The sequence below is a fragment of the Mytilus trossulus genome, chromosome 13, assembly GCF_036588685.1.
Source record: "Mytilus trossulus isolate FHL-02 chromosome 13, PNRI_Mtr1.1.1.hap1, whole genome shotgun sequence".
Taxonomy (NCBI): Eukaryota; Metazoa; Mollusca; class Bivalvia; order Mytilida; family Mytilidae; genus Mytilus; species Mytilus trossulus.
Genome location: NC_086385.1, coordinates 28,944,210 through 28,965,747, shown reverse-complemented (window position 1 = coordinate 28,965,747; position 21,538 = coordinate 28,944,210). Strand labels below are relative to the sequence as shown.

General features: G+C 31.1%; 1 protein-coding gene across 1 annotated transcript in view; it reads left to right on the top strand.

Annotated features, from left to right (window-relative positions):
• Nucleotides 1-21,538, top strand: part of LOC134694221 (low-density lipoprotein receptor-related protein 1-like) — a 136,456-nt gene that overhangs the window by 47,773 nt on the left and 67,145 nt on the right. The window contains exons 11-24 of the mRNA XM_063555219.1: nt 898-1,060; nt 3,783-4,014; nt 8,784-8,985; nt 9,506-9,637; nt 10,633-10,677; nt 10,997-11,110; nt 11,663-11,769; nt 13,236-13,368; nt 14,682-14,816; nt 15,312-15,437; nt 16,162-16,293; nt 19,393-19,506; nt 20,083-20,229; nt 20,881-21,075. Of these exons, the coding sequence (XP_063411289.1) occupies nt 898-1,060; nt 3,783-4,014; nt 8,784-8,985; nt 9,506-9,637; nt 10,633-10,677; nt 10,997-11,110; nt 11,663-11,769; nt 13,236-13,368; nt 14,682-14,816; nt 15,312-15,437; nt 16,162-16,293; nt 19,393-19,506; nt 20,083-20,229; nt 20,881-21,075 (1,977 nt within the window). The remainder of the gene's footprint in view (nt 1-897; nt 1,061-3,782; nt 4,015-8,783; nt 8,986-9,505; nt 9,638-10,632; nt 10,678-10,996; nt 11,111-11,662; nt 11,770-13,235; nt 13,369-14,681; nt 14,817-15,311; nt 15,438-16,161; nt 16,294-19,392; nt 19,507-20,082; nt 20,230-20,880; nt 21,076-21,538) is intronic.

The following is a 21,538-nucleotide window of genomic DNA, read 5'->3' as shown; positions in this document are numbered from 1 at the left end:
GTGTCATTTGTTTCACAACATAACATTTGATATGACTGATTAAAGAACATAGATATACAAGCACTGGGGCACATTCTACTGTATCCAAAGCACAAGCAAAAAGTCCTGCTGTATATAAGTGAAAGAACATTGGTTTGGACAGGTTTTCAGTTCATGGAAGTTTTTGTTTAGAAAAGGTTTCGCTGTAATAGTTAATTTGTTAACTGTGGTTCAATTATTTTCATAGATGGCAATTTGGATTAGGGGATAATACAAGAAGATGTGGTATGATTGCCTATGAGACAACTGTCCACAAGAGACCAAAATGACAAAGACATTAACAACTATATGTCACCATACGGCCTTCAACAATGAGCAAAGCCCATACGGCATAGTCAGCTATAAAAGGTCGCACCATGACAATGTAAAACAATTCAAACGAGAAAACTTACGGCCTTATTTATATAAAAAAATGATTGAAAAACAAATATTAAACACTTAAACAAACAACAACCACTGAATAACAGGCTCCTGACTTGGAACAGGCAAACATACATAAATGATGTGGGGGAAGTGGGGGGAGGGGGGTTAAAACATGTTAGTGGGATCCCAACCCTCCCCTTAATCTGGGACAGTGGTATAACAGTACACATAAGAACGAAATATAAAATAGTTTGTTTTGTAGTTATTTGCAATTTTATGGTACAAACATGAAATGACAATGTAAATCAAATTTTTCGGTTTGAGTTTCTATAGGTTGTTTTGACATTGTCTTGCTGTTATAAATGTTGTATTTTTTTTGGAAATAAAATCTAAATTTGAAATGTCTCGCCATTGTTGGCATCCTATTGAATATTACAGATTTGTATGAAACATACTGGTACCTTTTATGTAAATTTTACAATATCTATCATACAGTGGTAAAGCAGATAGCAAAAGACTGGATAACTGGGAACTGGTATTTTATGGACACAGTCAATGGACAGATCATTTTGTGTAATTCTGCCTGTCGATTCTGTCGTAGTATTATCCAAACTGGTTCTGACAAACCAGCAGCCATGGTCATAGATCCAACTCAAGGGTAAGTCAAATGAAATGTGTCTCTCTTACAGCTAATTTCCTAATGTATGTAAAGCAAAACTTTGGTTGGCTTGCTTGCTTTGTTTGTATAATTGAATATAAGATTGACATTTTTAAACAATATATATAGACATAGTTAACCTGTATATATAATATTTAAATTTAATTGAGTGTTATCCTAATGATTGTACAATATAAAAACAAAGCAAGCAAGCTAACTAAAGTTTTGCTCTTCATGCTTTAAGAAATTAGCTGTAAATGAAATGAATGTGTTGCATAGGGCCAAACAAAAAAGTTTGTGTTTATTGTTACATGCTGAAATAATTTGTAGATTTTTTTTAATTTTAAATATTGAGTCTATAAGAGAAACATAGTGGCTTTAACAGTGCTTAGGCCACAGTTTTTTAATTTGTTGGTTTACGGATTTTTCGCATAAAAAAGTCGGGTCGGTCGGTCGGAAAAAAAAAGAAAAAAAATATCTTTCAAAACAGAAAAAATACGCAAAATAAATATATATTTCACCTTACTAACAAAATGTTGGTCTTATATGCTGTTTTGTAATCATTTCTTAACATTAAGTTTGTTGAAATATTATTGATCAGTGATCATGAACATCGCATGACATCGTTTAATAATTTCCTGTAAAAAAGGGGGGTTGCACGGACAAAGACGAAATTAAATCGTCATTTCACAAACAAGAAAAACAGATTCGCGTAGCTCTCAATCAATTCCAGAAAACTTGGTGAATAATGATCTTCAAGCACAAAAACTGATAAAGAAAAAAATATAAAGACGTCGTACAAAAATAAGTTTCAACACACGTGTCGAAAAACGTAATAGACTCGTCCACTGGAAAAACGACAATATCGGGTTAATCAGTTGTCATGCAATCCGGTTTTTATCCCAATGATCGATATTTTTTGTTATCTATGAAACAAGAAAATTTCAAATGATTTGTTAATATTCAGTACTTTAATTGATGAATTCCACCTGTCCACATTTGGACAAGTCTATTTCTCTGAGATGATGCATCTTACGGACTGATGACAAATAAGGGAAACAAACTTATTTTGTAAGTGGTTTTAAACACAGGTTTTGTTCCACAAAATTATTTGCTCAAAAGACATTTCAAGGTCAGTTATAATTGATTTGTCTATTTTTAGAAACGTAAATTGGAAGTTTTATTTTTCACAACAGAAAATGTTACAGTCAACTTTGTTAATGATTAATGCATTTCATTTCATAATAAAGAAAATTTTAATTATTTTTCAGGGATAATGCATTTAAAAGGGTCGGCGGGAATAAAAAAGCATGAAAAGTCAATTTTATTTTTATTCTGAAAATCGGCAAAATCGGGTCGGCGGATCCGTAAACCAACAAATAAAAAAACAATGGCCTTAATAAAAATGGTGAAAAAACTTAAGGGAAGGGGATAAAAATTAAGGTAGGTAGGGAGGGGTACAGTGAACACACATACCTTATTGTTTGGCCTAGTTGATATATTAAAGTACTTCTTTTTAGCTCACCTGGCGTCCGTGGTCCGTCGTCCTGTGTCCGTCTTCCGTCGTTGTTAACTTTTACAAAAATCTTCTCCTCTGAAACTGCTGGGCCAAATGAAGCCAAACTTGGCCATAATCATCATTGGGGTATCTAGTTTAAATTGTCAGTTGACCCCTTTAGGAGTTATTGCCCTTTATAGTCAATTTTTAACAATTTTTTGTAAATCTTAGTTATCTTTTACAAAAATCTTCTCTGATACTATGTGGCCAAATTAAACCAAACTTGGCCACAATCATCATTTGGGTATCTAGTTTCAAAAATGTGTGGATTGACCCGGTCAACAAACCAAGATGACCGCCACGGTTAAAAATAGAACATAGGGGTAAAATTTAGTTTTTGGCTTATATCTCAAAAACCAAAGCATTTAAAGCAAATCTGACATGAGGTAAAATTATTTATCAAGTAAAAATATATCTGCCCTGAAATTTTCAGATGAATCGGACAACCTGTTGTTGGGTTGCTGCTCCTGAACTGGTAATTTTAAGGAAATTTTGCTGTTTTCGGTTATTATCTTGAATATTATTATAGATAGAGATAAACTTTAAAATGCAATAAATTTTGGCACAGTAAGATCTATAAATAGGTCAACATGACCGAAATTGTCAGTTGACCCCTTTAAGATTTATTGCCCTTTATAGTCAAGTTTTAACCATTTTTTCGTAAATCTTAGTAATCTTTTACAAAAATCTTCTCTGAAACTACTGGGCCAAGTTAATTATAGATACGAGGTAATTGTAAGCAGCTAGAATGTTCAGTAAAGTAAGATGAACAAACACATCACCATCACCAAAACACAATTTTGTCATGAATCCATCTGCGTCCTTTGTTTAATATTCACAAAAACCAAGGTGAGCGACACAGGCTCTTTAGAGCCTCTAGTTAATTTCAATTTGCTTTTTATCATCAAACCTACATACAGGCAAAACTTATCTCTGTGGCTAATTCAAAGGAAGAAAATAAAGTTTTATGTAATTACATACTGGTTTTAAAGAAAAATGTTAAATGCAGAGAACTATTAACGAACATCATACAAGCCTATAGAAAATTTGTAATTCCTTGAATATTTGAATTTGTGGTTCAGATCTGTACCTAAAATTCATGAAAATTGGTAAGCTAGCAAATAATGATGAATTTACAGTTATAAATACATTGTCTATTTTTAGATTCATATTTTATGCCCAATATGATGACAGCCTTGGCAGTTCGACTATTATTAGAACCAAATTAGACGGAAGTAATCAAACTACAATAGCTGACAGTAAACTAGTTAAAGTGACCAGTATGACCATAGATTATGCCAACCAGCACCTCTACGTAGTGGAACAAGATGTTATTTATAGGATGAACTATGATGGGATGATGAGATATAAGATATTCACAAATCTTCGTGTCAGGGTAGGTATATTTTACCAAAGGAATTTTTGTGTCATTGTAAATATGAGGGTAGAAGGGGTCCTGATCCCGAAATCCCAGGCTTAAAAACAAGAAATTCCGAAATACCGGGCTTAAAAACAGGAAGTCCTGAGGTCCCAAAATTGGAATAAAGAATTCCCCAGATCCCGAAAGGGTCCATCCTGAAATCCTGAGATTAAAAACACTCCGTCCCAGAGTCCCAATAAAAGTCCTATCCCCCCTCAAATATATTTTTTACATACCATTCAAAAACTGCTTAGATTTGGTAAACAATGATTGGGAAAAATTGCTGTCATTTGAGATTTTAAATAGCACTGTTTCCTTAAAAATGATATCATCAAATTTATAATCTACTCAAAACATCAAGAATGGAGTAAACAATAGAGAAGAATAAACCAAAAAAAAACAAAACTTATAATAATGGGGAGCTAACATTTAAAGAATAAAGAAAAAATGGGCAAAATGTATACAGAAGGTGTTTTCCTCAAGAAAATTTCAGAAATGAAGACCTTCTATAATGCCAAGGTTGTACTATCAGGCCTTTGGGAGACATACTGATTATTAAACAAAAACACCAATTTTTCTTTCATTTATAAGATATCAGACCTTGAGAAAACCTCAATTTTTGCTACTGTAAATCTATTTTGAATTTATAACAACCAAAAAGTAACTTTGAAAATTGGTACACAACCTTTTATAGGAGTTATTTCCCCTGAAAATTGCTGGATGGAATATTTTGAATTTCCATCAAACAACACAGGTATTTAAAACAATGTTTAATATTTTTTAACAATTTTACTAAAAATGTTATATTTGATTTATATTTGACTAAGTACAAATGTTCTATATTTAGAATTTTAAAAACTTCACAAACAATTAATACTTTAGAAAATGTATCTTCAACAATTTACTTAAATTGTTCTTTTTTTTGACAAGGCTGATATTATCCGAATTTGATGCGTTCACGTAACGAAATTAAACCTTATTTATGAAAAGCATCTTGACTATACTAAGATGCTTATTTATACAAGTTAAAAATAGTTAATGGATAAAATCAGATAGACACTTTATATGAAGTCTTATAATGCCCTTTATGCTAGGTTCCTTGGTTGAAAATGTTTTTAACATTTCAAATTTTAAGATATCTTTAAAATTTGCAAGTGTCAAAAGAATTTGAAACTGCATTATCTCCCCTTAACAGATAATATGTAATGGTAATGATTTCACTTAGAACTCACTGATAATTTCAAATCAATCAATATGATAATAAATGAACTTTTAATTGTATTTTGAAAATGGGTGTATGTGTTGTTCTAAAGTTGACTGCAAGAAAAGGTTTGATAGGATATTTTCATATATCTGAATTTAAAATGAAACTCCCCCAAAAATGTGACTTTATCATTAATCAAGGTTTCTATGTACACTAAAATTTAGGAACAAACTAAACTGGCAACCACTTTTTTATGAGGTTTTAGTCAATAAATTTTATTTGTTATACAACATTAATGCACTATCTTGCCAAGAAAAAAATGCTAAGCAGTAGTCCTTGGGTTGCTGACCAATAGACATATGCCCCATACCTCACTTTAGCCATACAACATCACATCCTGAGAAAATGCTTACTTTTCTTACTTTTTCACTATTAATATTTGTGAGGCCCCTCATTGGGGGTATCTAAGTACTCACATACTCACATTTTTTGGCCAATATAATCACATAATGATGGGTCATAATTATTAACCACATTGAGATTTAAAGGGGCTAAAATTAAACTTTATTTGATTTCATCAAAAATTGAATTCTTGGAGTTCTATGATATGCTGAAACTATCCATGTATTAAGATTTTGGATATGGTAAATGTCCAATTTAAAATTTTTAAGTTTTTGTGTTAAAGTTCTTTTTTCATTCTGTGTCAGAAACCTATGTTGTGTCAACTATTTAATCACAATCCAAATTCAGAGCTGTGTCAAGCTTAAATGTTGTATCCATACTTGCCCCAACTGTTCATGGTTGGACCTCTGCTGTGGTTTAAAGCTGCGCCCTGTTGAGCATCTGGTTTGCTACTGTATAACTTGGTTAGATTTACAATATATAACAAATAATATTGTTTATAAATTGGTACAGAACCTTTTATAAGAGTTATTTCCCCTGAAAAGTACTGGATGCATTATTTTGAATTTCCATCAAACAACACTTATTTTTAAAACAATGTTTTATAGTTTTTATCAGTTTTACTAAAAAAAAGTTTTTTATATTTATATTTGACTAAATACAAATGTTCTTTTTTTAGAATTTTAAAAACTTCCCAAACAATTAATACTTTAGAAAATGTATCTTCAAAAATTTATTTAAATTGTTCTTTTCTAATGTAAGGCTGATACGATTCCATTTGAGGTGTTTAAGTAACAAAATTAAATCTTATTTATGAAGAGCATTTTGATTATACAAAGGTGCTTAAAATAATTAAAAATAGTTAAAGGATAAAGAAAGATAGACATTTTATTTTTGGTCTTGTTATGTCTTTTATGTTAGGTTCTATGATATGAATAACACACACCTTTGGTTGAAACAAGTTGACATAATATATATGTTTAGTAAACAAAAATCAAATGTAAAAAGCAGATGTTTAAGAGCTTCTTGTAAACCCAAAAGTGCAATAAAATTACATAAGAAAAACATATGCAAGTGAAAAATGCCATTTAAAAAAGATAAATTATTGAATTATATAATGTTAATAACACTACTGGTGTAAAACCAATCTTATTAAAATTAAATCTCTCACTCGCTCATTTTTTAATGCTTGGTCGCGACCAAGCTTTAAAAAATGAGCGAGTGAGAGATTTAATCTTAATTAGATTGGTGTAATACTGAAGTCAAAACAGTATCGTATATAAAGGGCTTTTAACTCTTTTGATTTCCCTTTAATCATCTTAATCAGTATGATAATAAATGAAGTTTTTATTGTATTTTTAAACTTCAAGTGTATGAGTTGTTCTTAAGTTTTTATTGTATTTTTAAACTTCAAGTGTATGAGTTGTTCTAAAATTGACTGCACCATCAAGTTTGATTGGTTATTAACAAATATCTGAATTTAGAATAAAACTACTTAAAAAATAGAACCTCAAAAAGATGTGATTATATCAGGTTTTCTCTTATTCTTGTGAATTAATCCCTTTCTGCACTAATTATATAATTTTTTTTTTATCAACGTGTGGTTCGTTTGATCTCAGTTTATCATCGGTTTAAATCTGATTTTGACGTCTAATTTTCATGCTTTCCTCTGAATTTCCTATTGTGAAGGCATGAAAAAAGGCCACCATGCCTGATGACCTCACATAGAAAGAACACATCTTTTAGCAGATCATTCATAAAGAAGGAATAAGTTTGCCTGCATATTGTTTGATAATCATTAGAGAAACAGATTCCACCACCAAATCTTGTAATACGATATATATCCACTCTTGAAAGTTAAAATTTTAAATATCAAGAACATTAAGTATCTGCAGGCCTCATGTTTTAAATTTGAAAATTTAACTGTCTCAGTGCAGTTGGAGAATTTATATTTATCTAACCTTGTCGACATAATTTTTTCAGTCAAGGAGTCTCTTTGTGTACAAATTAAAATGGTAATAATTTGTTTTTATAAGGTGTTAGTCTATACATTTTATTTGTTCTACAACATTTATGCACAGGCATGCCAAATTTTTTTTTAAGCAGTAATAATTGGGTTGCTGTCACATTGACATCTATCCCATTCCTCACTTTAGTCATACACGAGAAAAAAAACTCAGTATCACTAGTAAGATAACAACTAAATCATATATATTTAGACCTTATATGAGAGTTGTTTCCCCCTGAAAAGTAGTGATAGTGAAATTTTGTATTTTCAACAATCTCTGCAAGTATTTACAACAATATTTAATATTTTTAAGGCATCTTTTATATATACCTTTTTAAAATTTGAATTTAACTGAATACAAAGTTATTTCTTTGAGATTTTTAAAAAACTCTGTCTAGAATTGACACTTTGAGAACACTCAGATACAAAATTGTATTTAAATTATTGTTCTTTTTCTCATGTTATTTATGAGTCATGGGATAACATAAAGTAAAGAAATATTTGAAAAGCATCTTGATTATTCATAGATGCTATATTTATTATGGAAAAGATTTATAACTACCCTAAAAGTATGTCATTTTTCAGAACAGTATCAGTCATCTGTCTTTAAACAAGCATATAATTACATAAGATGTATGTTTCATTATTATAATTTATTTTGATTGGCTAACTGCACATCACATGTTATTCCGTAAGCAATTGCATCACTCAATAAAACTTTCCATTCATGATAGCACGTGGTCCCACAATAAAGTGCACAGGTGAATAAAATACAAAATTTATAAAATTCGTGTTTTCATGATCATAGCTAAAAAAATGTAATTATAAGTATTGAATGCTTCTTTTTGTAACTTTATAGGGTTGTAAAAGCGTTGACCGTGCACACATTTTTAATATGAAGCGCAGAAGCGCTTCATACAAAATGTACTTCGGTCAACGCTTTTACACCCCAATAAATTTACAAAAAGAAGCATTCAATTCTTAAATAAAGCATGTTGCAGGTAAAACATGTTTAAATGCCAGTAATTAAGACTACCAAGTTACAAAGTAAAATGTTAAATTACGTGAATTTCTGGAAGGCACAGGTGTGAAAGCTATAAATGTGTTATATTTGTCCATTTTTGATTTCAGAAATTAGAAGATAGAATTCATGATTTATCAAGCATATCACTACTAGAAAACTACCTCTATGTGACAACTCTCGATGAGCCAAAACGACTTGTTAAAATCCATCGCTTTGACTACTCTGTTGCTGCTATGGAGATAAAGAATGACCTTGAACAACCACATCAAGTTCATGTATATCATCGTCAAAGGCAACCAGATCTACCAAGTAAGATATTATAATCAGGAAATATTTACGTTTGTCTAGTTTTTGCAATTTAAGCATTAAGACTTTTAACTGCTTAATTCACACTGCAAGTACATTTCACTTTTAAACTAATTGCATTATACAAAGCCACATAGAACCATATTGAAAAGAGCAAAAATATTACTGCCCAATCTTTGACAAAACTTTTGACAACACCTGACTCGAAAATTATGACATCTCAATAAAAGAGGGGCCAAAGATACCAAAGGGACAGTCAAACTCATAAATTGAAAATAAACTGACAACGCCATGGCTAAAATAAGTTATCTCACATTATTTTCCATTTTCCATTTAAAAGTCGCCATTATAATTTATGAATTTACCTACCCACACTAAATTGAAATGTTGCAAATAAGTTATTTGAAGCCAATTGTGAAAAAAAGGTGGTGCAAAATTTCCTAGAAGATGACACTAAAATCAAGAAGGACTATTTCTCACCTTAATATTGAATTTAATAATGTATTAATGTTCTGATTTTCAGAGGGATTAACGAACCCATGTTTACCTGATAAATGTGATCATCTGTGTGTCTTGGATTGGAACAACGAAGCTGTGTCAGCCAAATGTTTATGTGAAGCAGGATACAAAATGGATGACAAAGGAAAATGCATATGTAAGTCTCCTATTTTTAAGCTATTTTAAAATAAAAGGTGGTATAATAGCCAATGAGATAACTATCCACAAAAGTTCAAATAAATTTGATGTAGATATTTATAGGCAACCCTATTGTCTTCAACAATGAGAAAAAAACTTTTTTGATGGATTAAGTGGCAAAGATTACTAAATGCAATTGTATATTGTCAGTAAAAACGAGCTTGCCAGTGCAATATATATTCTACGAGGGACAATAATTCCCAATATTCATGCAATAACCCTTTTATTGTATAGCAATATAATATTTGAAAGTAAAAATTGGTTTAAACTAAGATTTAAAAGTTGATGACGTCATGAATTTCGAAGATTTATTGCACTAGTGCAATATTAGAATTTATTGCGCGCTAACTTTTGGTTACATTCTGTGGGAAATATTATATTGCTATACAATAATTATGTATACTGCCCTCTAATATGATTACATGGTTAAATTTTCAATGATTATTAAATGAAAATACTAAGCGTTTTTGTGTCCCACCTAGGGGCATTTTGATTTTTCGGTCTGTGTGTCTGTTTTTTTTTGTATTTTCATTTGTTCTTTAGTCCGTCTGTTTGTCCTACTTCAGTCTAAAGTTATTAGTCAAGGTAGTTTTTGCTGAAATAAAACTCTTATCAACTTGAAACTTAGTACACATGTCTTCTATGATATGATCCTTGTAATTATAGAGTTTTTGCCCCAATTACACTGTCTGCCGAACAAAGAAAATGAAAGTGTGAGTGGGGGCATCCTTATGTACTATGGACACATTCTTGTTTAATGGAGTTTTGGTCTAAATGCGGCTTAGTCAAAAGTTGGTAATATGAAAATAACTTGTATACATGAAGGACACTAATTGTGATAAAGGGAAAAATATCAGTATTGATACCTCATGTTGGATTTAGGGGTTTGATTGTTGAGAAACAAGAACTGTTGAAATAAATTTTTACTGAAATATATTTACTTGTTTATTTCAGATGACAAAGACTGTAAAGGACAAACTGATCCAAGTTGTATTGTTTGTAAGTTTTCTTTTACATTTACTACATTACTCCCCCAAAAATGTACTTAGTCTTAAACAATAATTACAACAAACTTTTTATGGAAATAGGATGCATATAAATTTATACATAATACATAAAATAAAGAAGAGGACAATCTTTCAAACAAACTTTCAAAATAATAACAGCTTTAAATTATTTATTAGATCAGCAGGTAGCTTTTGTAATGTTTTTAGCAGAATGTTCTCTTTTTAAAGTCGTTGGTACAATTTTTTTTAATCAGTGTAATAATCATTAATTTCAGCAGTTAATTACATATTTATATATTGCTTTATTCCAGCTGAGAACTGTTCTGAGGAACAAGTCCGTTGTCCAGGAGGGAGATGTATACCTAAGAGTTGGTGGTGTGATGGACAGGGAGACTGTGAAGGGGATGGAGATGAGGCATATTGTGGTATGTGGGTACAGTTTATATTACTGTAGATTCATTATTATTCGTGGGTACCAATTTCTATGGTGTTTGCTGGTACTGGCAAACCATGCAGAATTTAAATGTTTACAAATTTTCTATAATAGATATAGGAAGATGTGGTGTGAGTGCCAATGAGACATTTCTCCATCCAAATAACAATTTATAAAAGTAAATATAAGATTGTTTGCAGATTATGTCTAAACAACGAAATCAGGTATCAACGAAGACACAGGTTTGTGTTTTCTGGAATTTATCGAAAATTGATAATTACACAAAATAAATAAATCCACAGTTATACACACTGGCCTTAGGTTGTCACAGTTTTATCTTCTTTTATCAATCATCAGACTGTAAAGATGCTAGTCTTCAGTCAATACTTGAATCGATCATTTCCATGGATAAGTAATATTTTGTGATACTAGTAGGAAAACTATGAGAAAGTTTTGATTATGGCATTATTTACAAGCATTTAAAAATCTTCAAAGTTGATTTTGATATTTATATACACATGGTTAAATTTTGATTTTATTGTAGACAATACAATGTGTAGCATTACACAATATACCTGTGATGATGGACAATGCATTGACCTAGAATATAAATGCAATGGAATGAATGAATGTAGAGATGAATCAGATGAGGTATATTTATAGTTTTATTCATTTAAATGTAATGTTTGATTTCTCAAATAAATGAAGTTACCTCCCTTCGATGTATTTAAGATTTTGTGTTGAAGTACACAACTCTTTTTGGTTTTGGCTGTATAAAAACCCATTTTACTATATTTTGTTTTTTTTGACCGAATGGTCTTCATAGTGGATGTACTGATCCAATCTGAATTTGACAAGGATTGTCAGTTTTCCTATCACGGGGGTCTCATTGGGGTCTAAGGGTGACTCGGGATTGTCGATTTTTTGTAAGCGTGACATGTGAAAGTCAAATTATTGTGGCTTAAAAATGGGAAATGAGGTCTTGCAGGGCCTGGGAAACGATAAAAAAATGAGAATTGCTTACTTACATAGTTTAAGTGGGATACAGGAATCTGACAAAACAGTAAGCATGATTCGGGATCAGAACCCCCCAATGAGACCCCCTATCAAAAGTTGGTGGAACTTTTACTTCCTCTACCAACAAAAACTGCCTACTATAAAATATATACATAAACCTAGAACTATGGCTTCTAAAACAGTCATTTTGTCCTATTTTTTTACACTCAAAGATAAGCATGTTACTGTGAATTCTTCATTATATACTAATATCAGATTTCTTGGACGAAGGTGAAACCCGTATTGAGATATTCAACATATTACAAATTTTCTGTAGGCTTGTATCTAGACTTATGCAACACTATGAAAACAACTATCTATGAACATTTTTTCATCATCAATTCCCAAAAAGGTAATACCCATGAAAATAATTGAATCTGGAGTTGCAACAGATTTAATTCTGTTATAATCCTGCATTCAGCCACTCTTTAGCAAATGAAGAATAACTGCAAAGCATACAATTTTGTCATAGATGAATCATCAACTGTAATCCTACTTTTCGCAGATACTTTGTTCAGCCCTTCCAAGTCAACTTTGTAATTTTCTAATTTCTTCATCTATTTAATAACAAAAGACATACATTTTAAGTTTCATATCACGTTATTTTCCTACTAGCTATTTTGTTTTACAGTTTTTCTTTTATAGCACTGACACAGCTACTTTTGCATAAGTACTATTTATGTACCACAAATCTGTAGTACTGAAAATCTGCTTTTAATATTCAGTACTATTGTGTTACTTACAAATTATTGTAATATTGAAGTACTTGTATTTTACAGTACTTGATTTGTACTTGAAATTTAAGTACTACAGATTTTTAGTTGCACGGTTACATTTTCAGCATTTTGCATTTTGAACATTTGTCTTTTTCAAAACTCATCAAGTTATATGTTCTAACATGAAATACTGTGATGATTGATTACAATAATTTAAAGTAAAGAAATAGTACTAAATATTAAAAGCAGATTTTCAGTACTACAGATTTTAAGTACAGAAATAGTACCTATACAAAAGTAGCTGTGGACACTTGTGGAAAAATGTACACATATATTTTATTTCAGTGGGGATGTCCCAGTTTTTGTGATGTAGATACCGAGTTCCAGTGTTATAATGACACCAAGTGTTTACCCATAATATTCAGATGTGATGGGGAGGCAGATTGTGAATATGGAGATGATGAAAAAAACTGTAGAGGTATTGTATATTGGGTTATTTGTGTCGAGTTTCATTTACAACTACATGTAGGTCTTAGATGGGGCAGTTAAATCTAAGCTTGATTTTTGTTTCATAGCCTTGTCAATGATCAGTTGTCTTTTCTGAGCATCCCTTCTAAGCATGTAGCAAAATTCTTTTGGTTTAATTTTTGTTTACCAAAGGTATCATTCAGTATACAAGAAAAAATCTAAAACTTGAAACATGTTGTGACGTTGTCATTAACAATGGGAGATACCCAAGAAAAATGTTATGCTACAAAATGTTAATGTTCTGCTGCACTACCATCCTTAAGATTTGCATAATGCACATTGATCTTTATATCCACAGCTGTTAATGAAGTTGAGATATATATGATAGATTGAGTCTTAGCTCACTTTGTAAATTTTGAAATATGAATGTATTTATTATTGCAATTTTTGAAGAATGGATAAAAATGTGAGATTATTAATTCATTTTTGCGATTTCAAGAACATCTTCGTTCAGATGTATGTATTAGATATAATTGTTATTACTGAAATATACACCCAGATGTATTATTTGCATACATAAAAACATCAAAAGCTTAGTTTAGACATATTTTAATGTTCAAAATAACAAATGGATTGGACACAAGTTTTACAACTTAGTAATGTCGTTCTCTAATAAAAACCTTGCAATTATTTTTGAATTTACAAGTACTTTTTTTGACAAAAGGCAAATTTTCAAATTTCAAGGTTATGTACATGACAGTTTATTGCAGCTGAAATTTTCTGACTTGCGGAGAACTATATGAAAATTTTAACTTTTCAATAAAACTATGATGATCATGAAATGTTTGAAGAATTTTACTATTTTTTGCCGTTTCATGGTACAAGATTTATATCTCTTTTTGAACCACCTTCTTTATTAATTTTCTTAAGGGTGCTCTTGGGTATAAATCATTTTTTTTTCTTATATAGGATTTCGCTATATTTTATTTATAAACGAACTTAATCATATACTTTAAAGAAAAATGAAATAAAAAAACGGGGTAACCTTTCATTTAAGCTCACAATCTGCCTCCAGAAGAGGTATACATTTTTGTTAATGCCTTTTTTTCTGTTGAGCTAATAGGGGAAATAGAGGTAATATCGAAATAAAAAAATAACCTTATTACAGAAATCGCTTAAATTTTACAATTATTTAGTTTGTGTACAGCTTATTTGAAAACAACAATAAAAAATATAGATATTTTAAATTTAATGCCAAAAAAATTTTTGTTGAAAGTTTTGTACCCACAAGCCACCTTAATACTTCGTATCATGTTTTTTCAGATCTTCCTATTCCAGTGGGCTCCTGTAATGATGAAGATGAATTTAGATGTTCTGATGGGATGTGTTTACCAGCGAAGTATAAGTGTGATGGAGACCAAGATTGTGCTGATGAATCTGATGAGCTAAACTGTCATAGTAAGTCATTTTGATTGGTTAAGATTTTGGATCAGATGTCAGGTGATCATAGTGAGTTTCTGATTGGATGAGATTTTGGATCAAATGTCAGGCTGTCATTGTAAGTCATTCTGATTGGTTGAGATCTTGGGTCAGATGTCAGGCTGTCTTAGTAAGTCTTTAATTGGTTAAGATTTTGGATCAAGGGTAAGATTTTTTAGGGCAAATATTTTTAATTGGTTGATATTTTTAGTAAACAATCTGTTTTCGTGATCAGTAATATACCAATTTTGACAGAAGAAACTTATATTAGTAAGGAATCTTTTTGAGACATGATTTTTATTCTCTCCATTGATATTTAGCTGAGCTTGGTGGCAGAAAGCAAGTTCGTATTATTGAGATACTCAAGGGTATTCACATTAAAATGAAAACCTCACCTTAATTTCTGAATTTTCAGTAATCACTACCAATATATGGTAATTTTGACTTAGAAATAAACAACTTTCATATTTTCAGATGTTACAGTTCAATGTCTTGATCGTATTGAATGGAAATGTGAAAAAGACCACAAATGTATACCTATAGCTTGGAAATGTGATAAGGAAGTTGATTGTCCTGATAGCTCTGACGAAAAACATTGTGGTATGTATGACAGAAACAACTGTAGATCACATGATCTATAGAAATTTATATCTATATATAGCCTGGAAATGTGATAAGGAGGTCCATTGTCCTGACAAATCTGATGAAAAACATTGTAGTATGTATGACAGAAACAACTGTAGGTCACATGATCTATAGAAATGTATACCTATAGCCTGGAAATGTGATAAAGAGGTCGATTGTCCTGACAAATCTGATGAAAAACATTATGGTATGTATAAAGTAAAAACACAAAAATACTGAACCCTGAGGAAAATTCAAAAAAGAAAATCCAAAATCAAAAGGTAAAATCAAAAGTCCAAACACATCAAACGAATGGATAACAACTGTCAAATTCCTGACTTGGTTTATGACAGAATAAACAATAGGTCAAATGATTTTTGCCATGTGACCTAATTTTATTTGTTACCTTGTAAATTTTGATGTTGATCTTTAGTAATGGAATAATTTGAAGTATTGCTCTGATGTCCAGATGTAAAACTTTGTGGCATGTATGACAGAAGGAACAGTAGGTCACACGATCTTTATGTATATCTATAGCATTGAAATGTAATAATGAGAGCTATGGTCATGAAGGTTCTGATGAAAAACGTTGTGGTATGTATGACAGAAAAAAAAAATAAGGCACATGATTTTAAGAAAAATACTACAGCTTTTCAATTTTTTACTAGAAATGCATAATGATAATATTTTTAACTTGTAGATGTTGAATGTGATTATCCTAGCTACAAATGTCCAGAAGAGTCCAACCCTCCAATCTGTCTGAACCCATTTCAACTATGTGATGATAAACCAGACTGTAAAGACAAAAGTGATGAGGGTAACCATTGTACTAGTAAGTGCGTTTTAGATTAAAATTCAACAGACCAGCCTCATTTATCTCATGGGCGTAAAAAGGGGGGGTGGGGTATTTGCACAGAAGAACGCAAAATAAATTGCCATTTCAAGATGAACAAACAATTAAAACTTTCTTGCACATTTATCTTTTTACCGATTGAAAAACAAATCCTTTTCAAGGCTGCACATGAAATATAAATAGCAAAACACGTTGCATGAAAATCACCCTTTCCACTCCCTTCAGTAATCTTAATGAAAATTGTAAAAAAAATCATCTATACGAGTGAACCAACACCTTCTAATGGTGCAGGCTGATAGAGTAATCAGGATGGATACAAAAGTAGACTGCAGGTGTCTTCAAACCTGAAATCAAAATAAAATGCAGGGTATACTGTGGATTCATTATTTTTTGTGGATTGAGGAAACTTTGATTTTTCTCTGGTATTTGATTTCTTGGTTATAGTAAGGTTACATACTGTGGATTCATTATTTTTTGTAGATTGAGGAAACTTTGATTTTTCTCTGGTATTTGATTTCTTGGTTATAGTAAGGTTACATACTGTGGATTCATTATTATTTGTTGGATACCAGTTTTAGTGGATTTTGTGGGAACAGACAACCATGAAATTAAATGTTTAACAATTACCAAATTGTCTATAGGCTTGTATGCAGATTTCTCCAAAACCACGAAATTAAATATCCACGAACATATAAGTTTTTTCTTAATCCACTAAAATTGGTACCCACAAAAATAAATGAATCCACAGTACAAGCCTTTACAAAAGTATACTTCGTTGAACATTTTAAAAAGTGTTGTTCACCTGTAACACTTAAAATCTATAAAAATTGGTACCCCAAAAATAATGAATCAACAGTATTCAATTTACATTAACTCTTCTTTTGTTACAAATATACCTGTATGAATCTTGTTTTTCAAACTGCAAATGCATGTCTCAATATTTTTATACGACCGCAAATTTTGAAAAAAATTTCGTCGTATATTGCTATCACGTTGGCGTCGTCGTCGTCGTCGTCGTCGTCGTCCGAATACTTTTAGTTTTCGCACTCTAACTTTAGTAAAAGTGAATAGAAATCTATGAAATTTTAACACAAGGTTTATGACCATAAAAGGAAGGCTGGTATTGATTTTGGGAGTTTTGGTCCCAACATTTTAGGAATTAGGGGCCAAAAAGGGCCCAAATAAGCATTTTCTTGGTTTTTCGCACTATAACTTTAGTTTAAATTAATAGAAATCTATGAAATTTTGACACAAGGTTTATGACCACAAAAGAAAAGTTGGGATTGATTTTTGGAGTTTTGGTTTCAACAGTTTAGGAATTAGGGGCAAAAAAAGGGCCCAAATAAGCATTATTCTTGGTTTTTGCACAATAACTTTAGTTAAAGTAAATAGAAATCAATGAAATTTAAACACAATGTCTATGACCACAAAAGGAAGGTTGGTATTGATTTTGGGAGTTTCGGTCCCAACAGTTTAGGAATTAGGGGCCAAAAAGGGACCCAAATAAGCATTTTTCTTGGTTTTCGCACCATAGCGTTAGTATAAGTAAATAGAAATCTATGAAATTTAAACACAAGGTTTATGACTATAAAAGGAAGGTTGGTATTGATTTTTGGAGTTTTGGTCCCAACAGTTAAGGAAAAAGGGGCCCAAAGGGTCCAAAATTAAACTTTGTTTGATTTCATCAAAATTGAATAATTGGGGTTCTTTAATATGCCGAATCTAACTGTGTATGTAGATTCTTAATTTTTGGTCCCGTTTTCAAATTGGTCTACATTAAGGTCCAAAGGGTCCAAAATAAAACCTAGTTTGATTTTAACAAAAATTTAATCCTTGGAGTTCTTTGATATGCTGAATCTAAAAATGTACTTAGATTTTTGATTATTGGCCCAGTTTTCAAGTTGGCCCAAATCGAGGTCCAAAATTAAACATTGTTTGATTTCATCAAAAATTGAATAATTGGGGTTCTTTGATATGCCAAATCTAACTGTGTATGTAGATTCTTAATTTTTGGTCCAGTTTTAAAATTGGTCTAAATGAAAGTGCAAAGGGTCCAAAATTAAACTAAGTTTGATTTTAACAAAAATTAAATTATTGGGCCTCTTTGATATGCTGAATCTAAACATGTACTTAGATTTTTGATTATGGGCCCAGTTTTCAAGTTGGTCCAAATCAGGATCTAAAATTATTAAATTAAGTATTGTGCAATAGCAAGTCTTTTCAATTGCACAGTATTGTACAATGGCAAGAAATATCTAATTTCACAATGTTGTGAAATAGCAAATTTTTTTTTAATTAAGAGTTATCTTTCTTTGTCCAGTATAGTAAGCAAGAAATATCTGCAAGAATTTTTTTTAATTGGAGTTATCTTTCTTTGTCCAGAATCAACTTAAATCTTTGTTATATACAATATACTATGTATATTCACTTTTTACTACCAACTGATAAATTTAAATAATCTTTACCATTCAGTGATAACAAGCATTTTTTTTACATCTTAATATTTTATGATGTATTTGAATGAGTAGTAATTGTTGCAAACTCCATTAGAATATTTTAATTGAAATTAGTTTTGGAATAAGGGAAAGGGGGATGTGATTAAAAAATTGGGTTCAATTTTTCTCATTTGAAATTTCATAAATAAAAAGAAAATTTCTTCAAACATTTTTTTGAGAGGATTAATATTCAACAGCATAGTGAATTGCTCTAAGAGAAAACAAAATTTTTTAAGTTCATTTGAATACATGCATTCTGTGTCAGAAACCTATGCTGTGTCAACTATTTAATCACAATCCAAATTTAGAGCGGAATCCAGATTGAATGTTGTGTCCATACTTGCCCCAACCGTTCAGGGTTCAACCTCTGCGGTCGTATAAAGCTATCCCTGCGGAGCATCTGGTTCTGCTTGTATTAATGGGCAGGGATAAATGTGCATTTTCAGCAAGAAGTCTTTGGAACTTCACAAACTTACATGAAACACTGCACATTATGTATAAAATTTTATTTTCTGTTGTAAAAACAATTTTGTTGAACAAAATTTCAGCTGAATGTCAATATTTATCTCATTTCTACTTTAAGATGCTACACTGTGTGAAAATTCTGGTTGTACTAACTGCTCCAAGACGCCATGGGGACCAATGTGTGTGTGTGAGCCAGGGCAAACATTGAGCTCAGACAATAAAACTTGCAAAGGTAAATATAAACTGTTCTTTTCATTTTGCATTTACTTTTTTATTACATCAAATACTTCACCTTCATGAATTGTAATATCAGTTCACTCGCTGCATTATTCAACAGGACTCAGACTGACTCAGTCAGGAGATAAACCAGACAAAAAATATATCCTTGTGAAAACCTCTCATACCTGACGCATGCACATCATAAACCTTCATATAAAAAAGAAGATGTGGTATGATTTGCGAATGTGAGAACTATCCACAAAAGACCAAAATGACACAGACATTAACAACTATAGGTCACAGTATGGCCTACAACAATGTGCAAAGCCCATACCGCATAGTCAGCTATAAAAGGCCCTGATAAGACAATGTAAAACAATTCAAAGGAGAAAACTAACGGCCTTATCATTGTTTTAGTACATGCTGCAAGCTTTTGAGAAAAAAAAGTTTTTTACCAAACCAACTTTTTCCTTCCAAGCACTCCGACTTCATGCACCAATAAAATCTGACCGGTACCAAATAGCTAAATTTATAAGTTACTTCAAACAAAGAATTTTGTGTTAATATTTTGCCTATTTCTTTTCGACAGCACTTGTAACCAGTAAATGTGCACAGTGGGGAGTTTGTGGACAGTTATGTACAGAGGACCAGGAACAGGGCCGTTCAGGAAAAGGATATCACTGCCATTGTTCTCCTGGTTTCATTTTGGAGAAAGATGATTACACCTGTAAACCAGGTCAGAACTGTTTGAATATCTATACTGTAGATAATAGACTTTTTTTTACCACATTTTGACCCCTGAACTTTTATTTCTTTGACAGGTTTCCCTGACTGTGGAAGGATAGCCTTATACTCTGTCAAGTTAGAGCAATGTAAAGTAGAAAAATCAAGAGTTCAATTGGTACAATTTTCGTGGAAACGGACTGCTTTATGTTTTTTTTTATACAAGACAAAATCATTTGTACTGTATTAAAAAACCATTTCTATAACATTCATTTAAAGAAACTTGATGCTTTGCTCTTGGATCTTTTTTTCCTAGAAGCGTTTTTTTTTTTAAATACCTTTACCATAAATCTTTAATCTTATATTCTTTTTATCCCAAAATGTCATTTGAACGGTTCCTTTGCTTTTGGTGTCAGTCGATCCATTATTTTCAATTATAAATACTGTATGTTCAGAAATTTCAGCACTACACACTTGTACTTTTGGTATGTTATAAAATTGACTAAAGCACTAGACAAATTATTGAACTTACATGAAATGTTTCATGCAAAATTTAAATGTGATTTTTTTTCAAATCCCATTCACTGGCAACTTGCGATTTTATGAATTCACAGTAATCTTATTGATAATATCATACTGATGCAAAAAGTTTTGTTTATTTCAGCAAAAGAAACTGTATACATCATATTCTCGAACAGACATGAGATGAGACGAGTGGATCTTGATAATTTCAATTATGCGTCATTAGTATCAGGGTTGCGGAACACAATTGCTCTAGATTTCTACTACGCTGAAGGTTGGATTTTCTGGACTGATGTGGTAGATGACAAAATATTTAGAGGGAAAATTTTATCCAACAGTGAGTACTGTTAAATATAGATTCTTAGATTGGTACCAGTGAATTATTTTATTTATTCTGTCTCAATAAATAGATTATTGAATTTTAATGAGTAATCCTTGATTGGATAAATCTGATGTAAATCTGGTTCTTTATCAAACAAATTTTCATTTTTGATAAAAGAAAAATCTCCTTTGAGTGAAAAGAAAAATCTCCATGTCGGTTAAAAGCTCATTAGAGCTTATGTTTGTCTATTTTTGTATACCTTGCCAACTCTCAATAATGCTTATTTATTATTAATTTATTATAGTGACTTCCACATTCCTGATTTCTATATCAAAATGATAAAGTTGTCAATTAATTTTAACACATTATGATTCATCTAGAGAGTTGGTAGACCTTTGAACTTAGCCAATTAAGAATTGAGATCAACGGCAACCACAGTAGAGGGGCATTATGTTTTCGGGTCTGTGGCTCTGTTCGT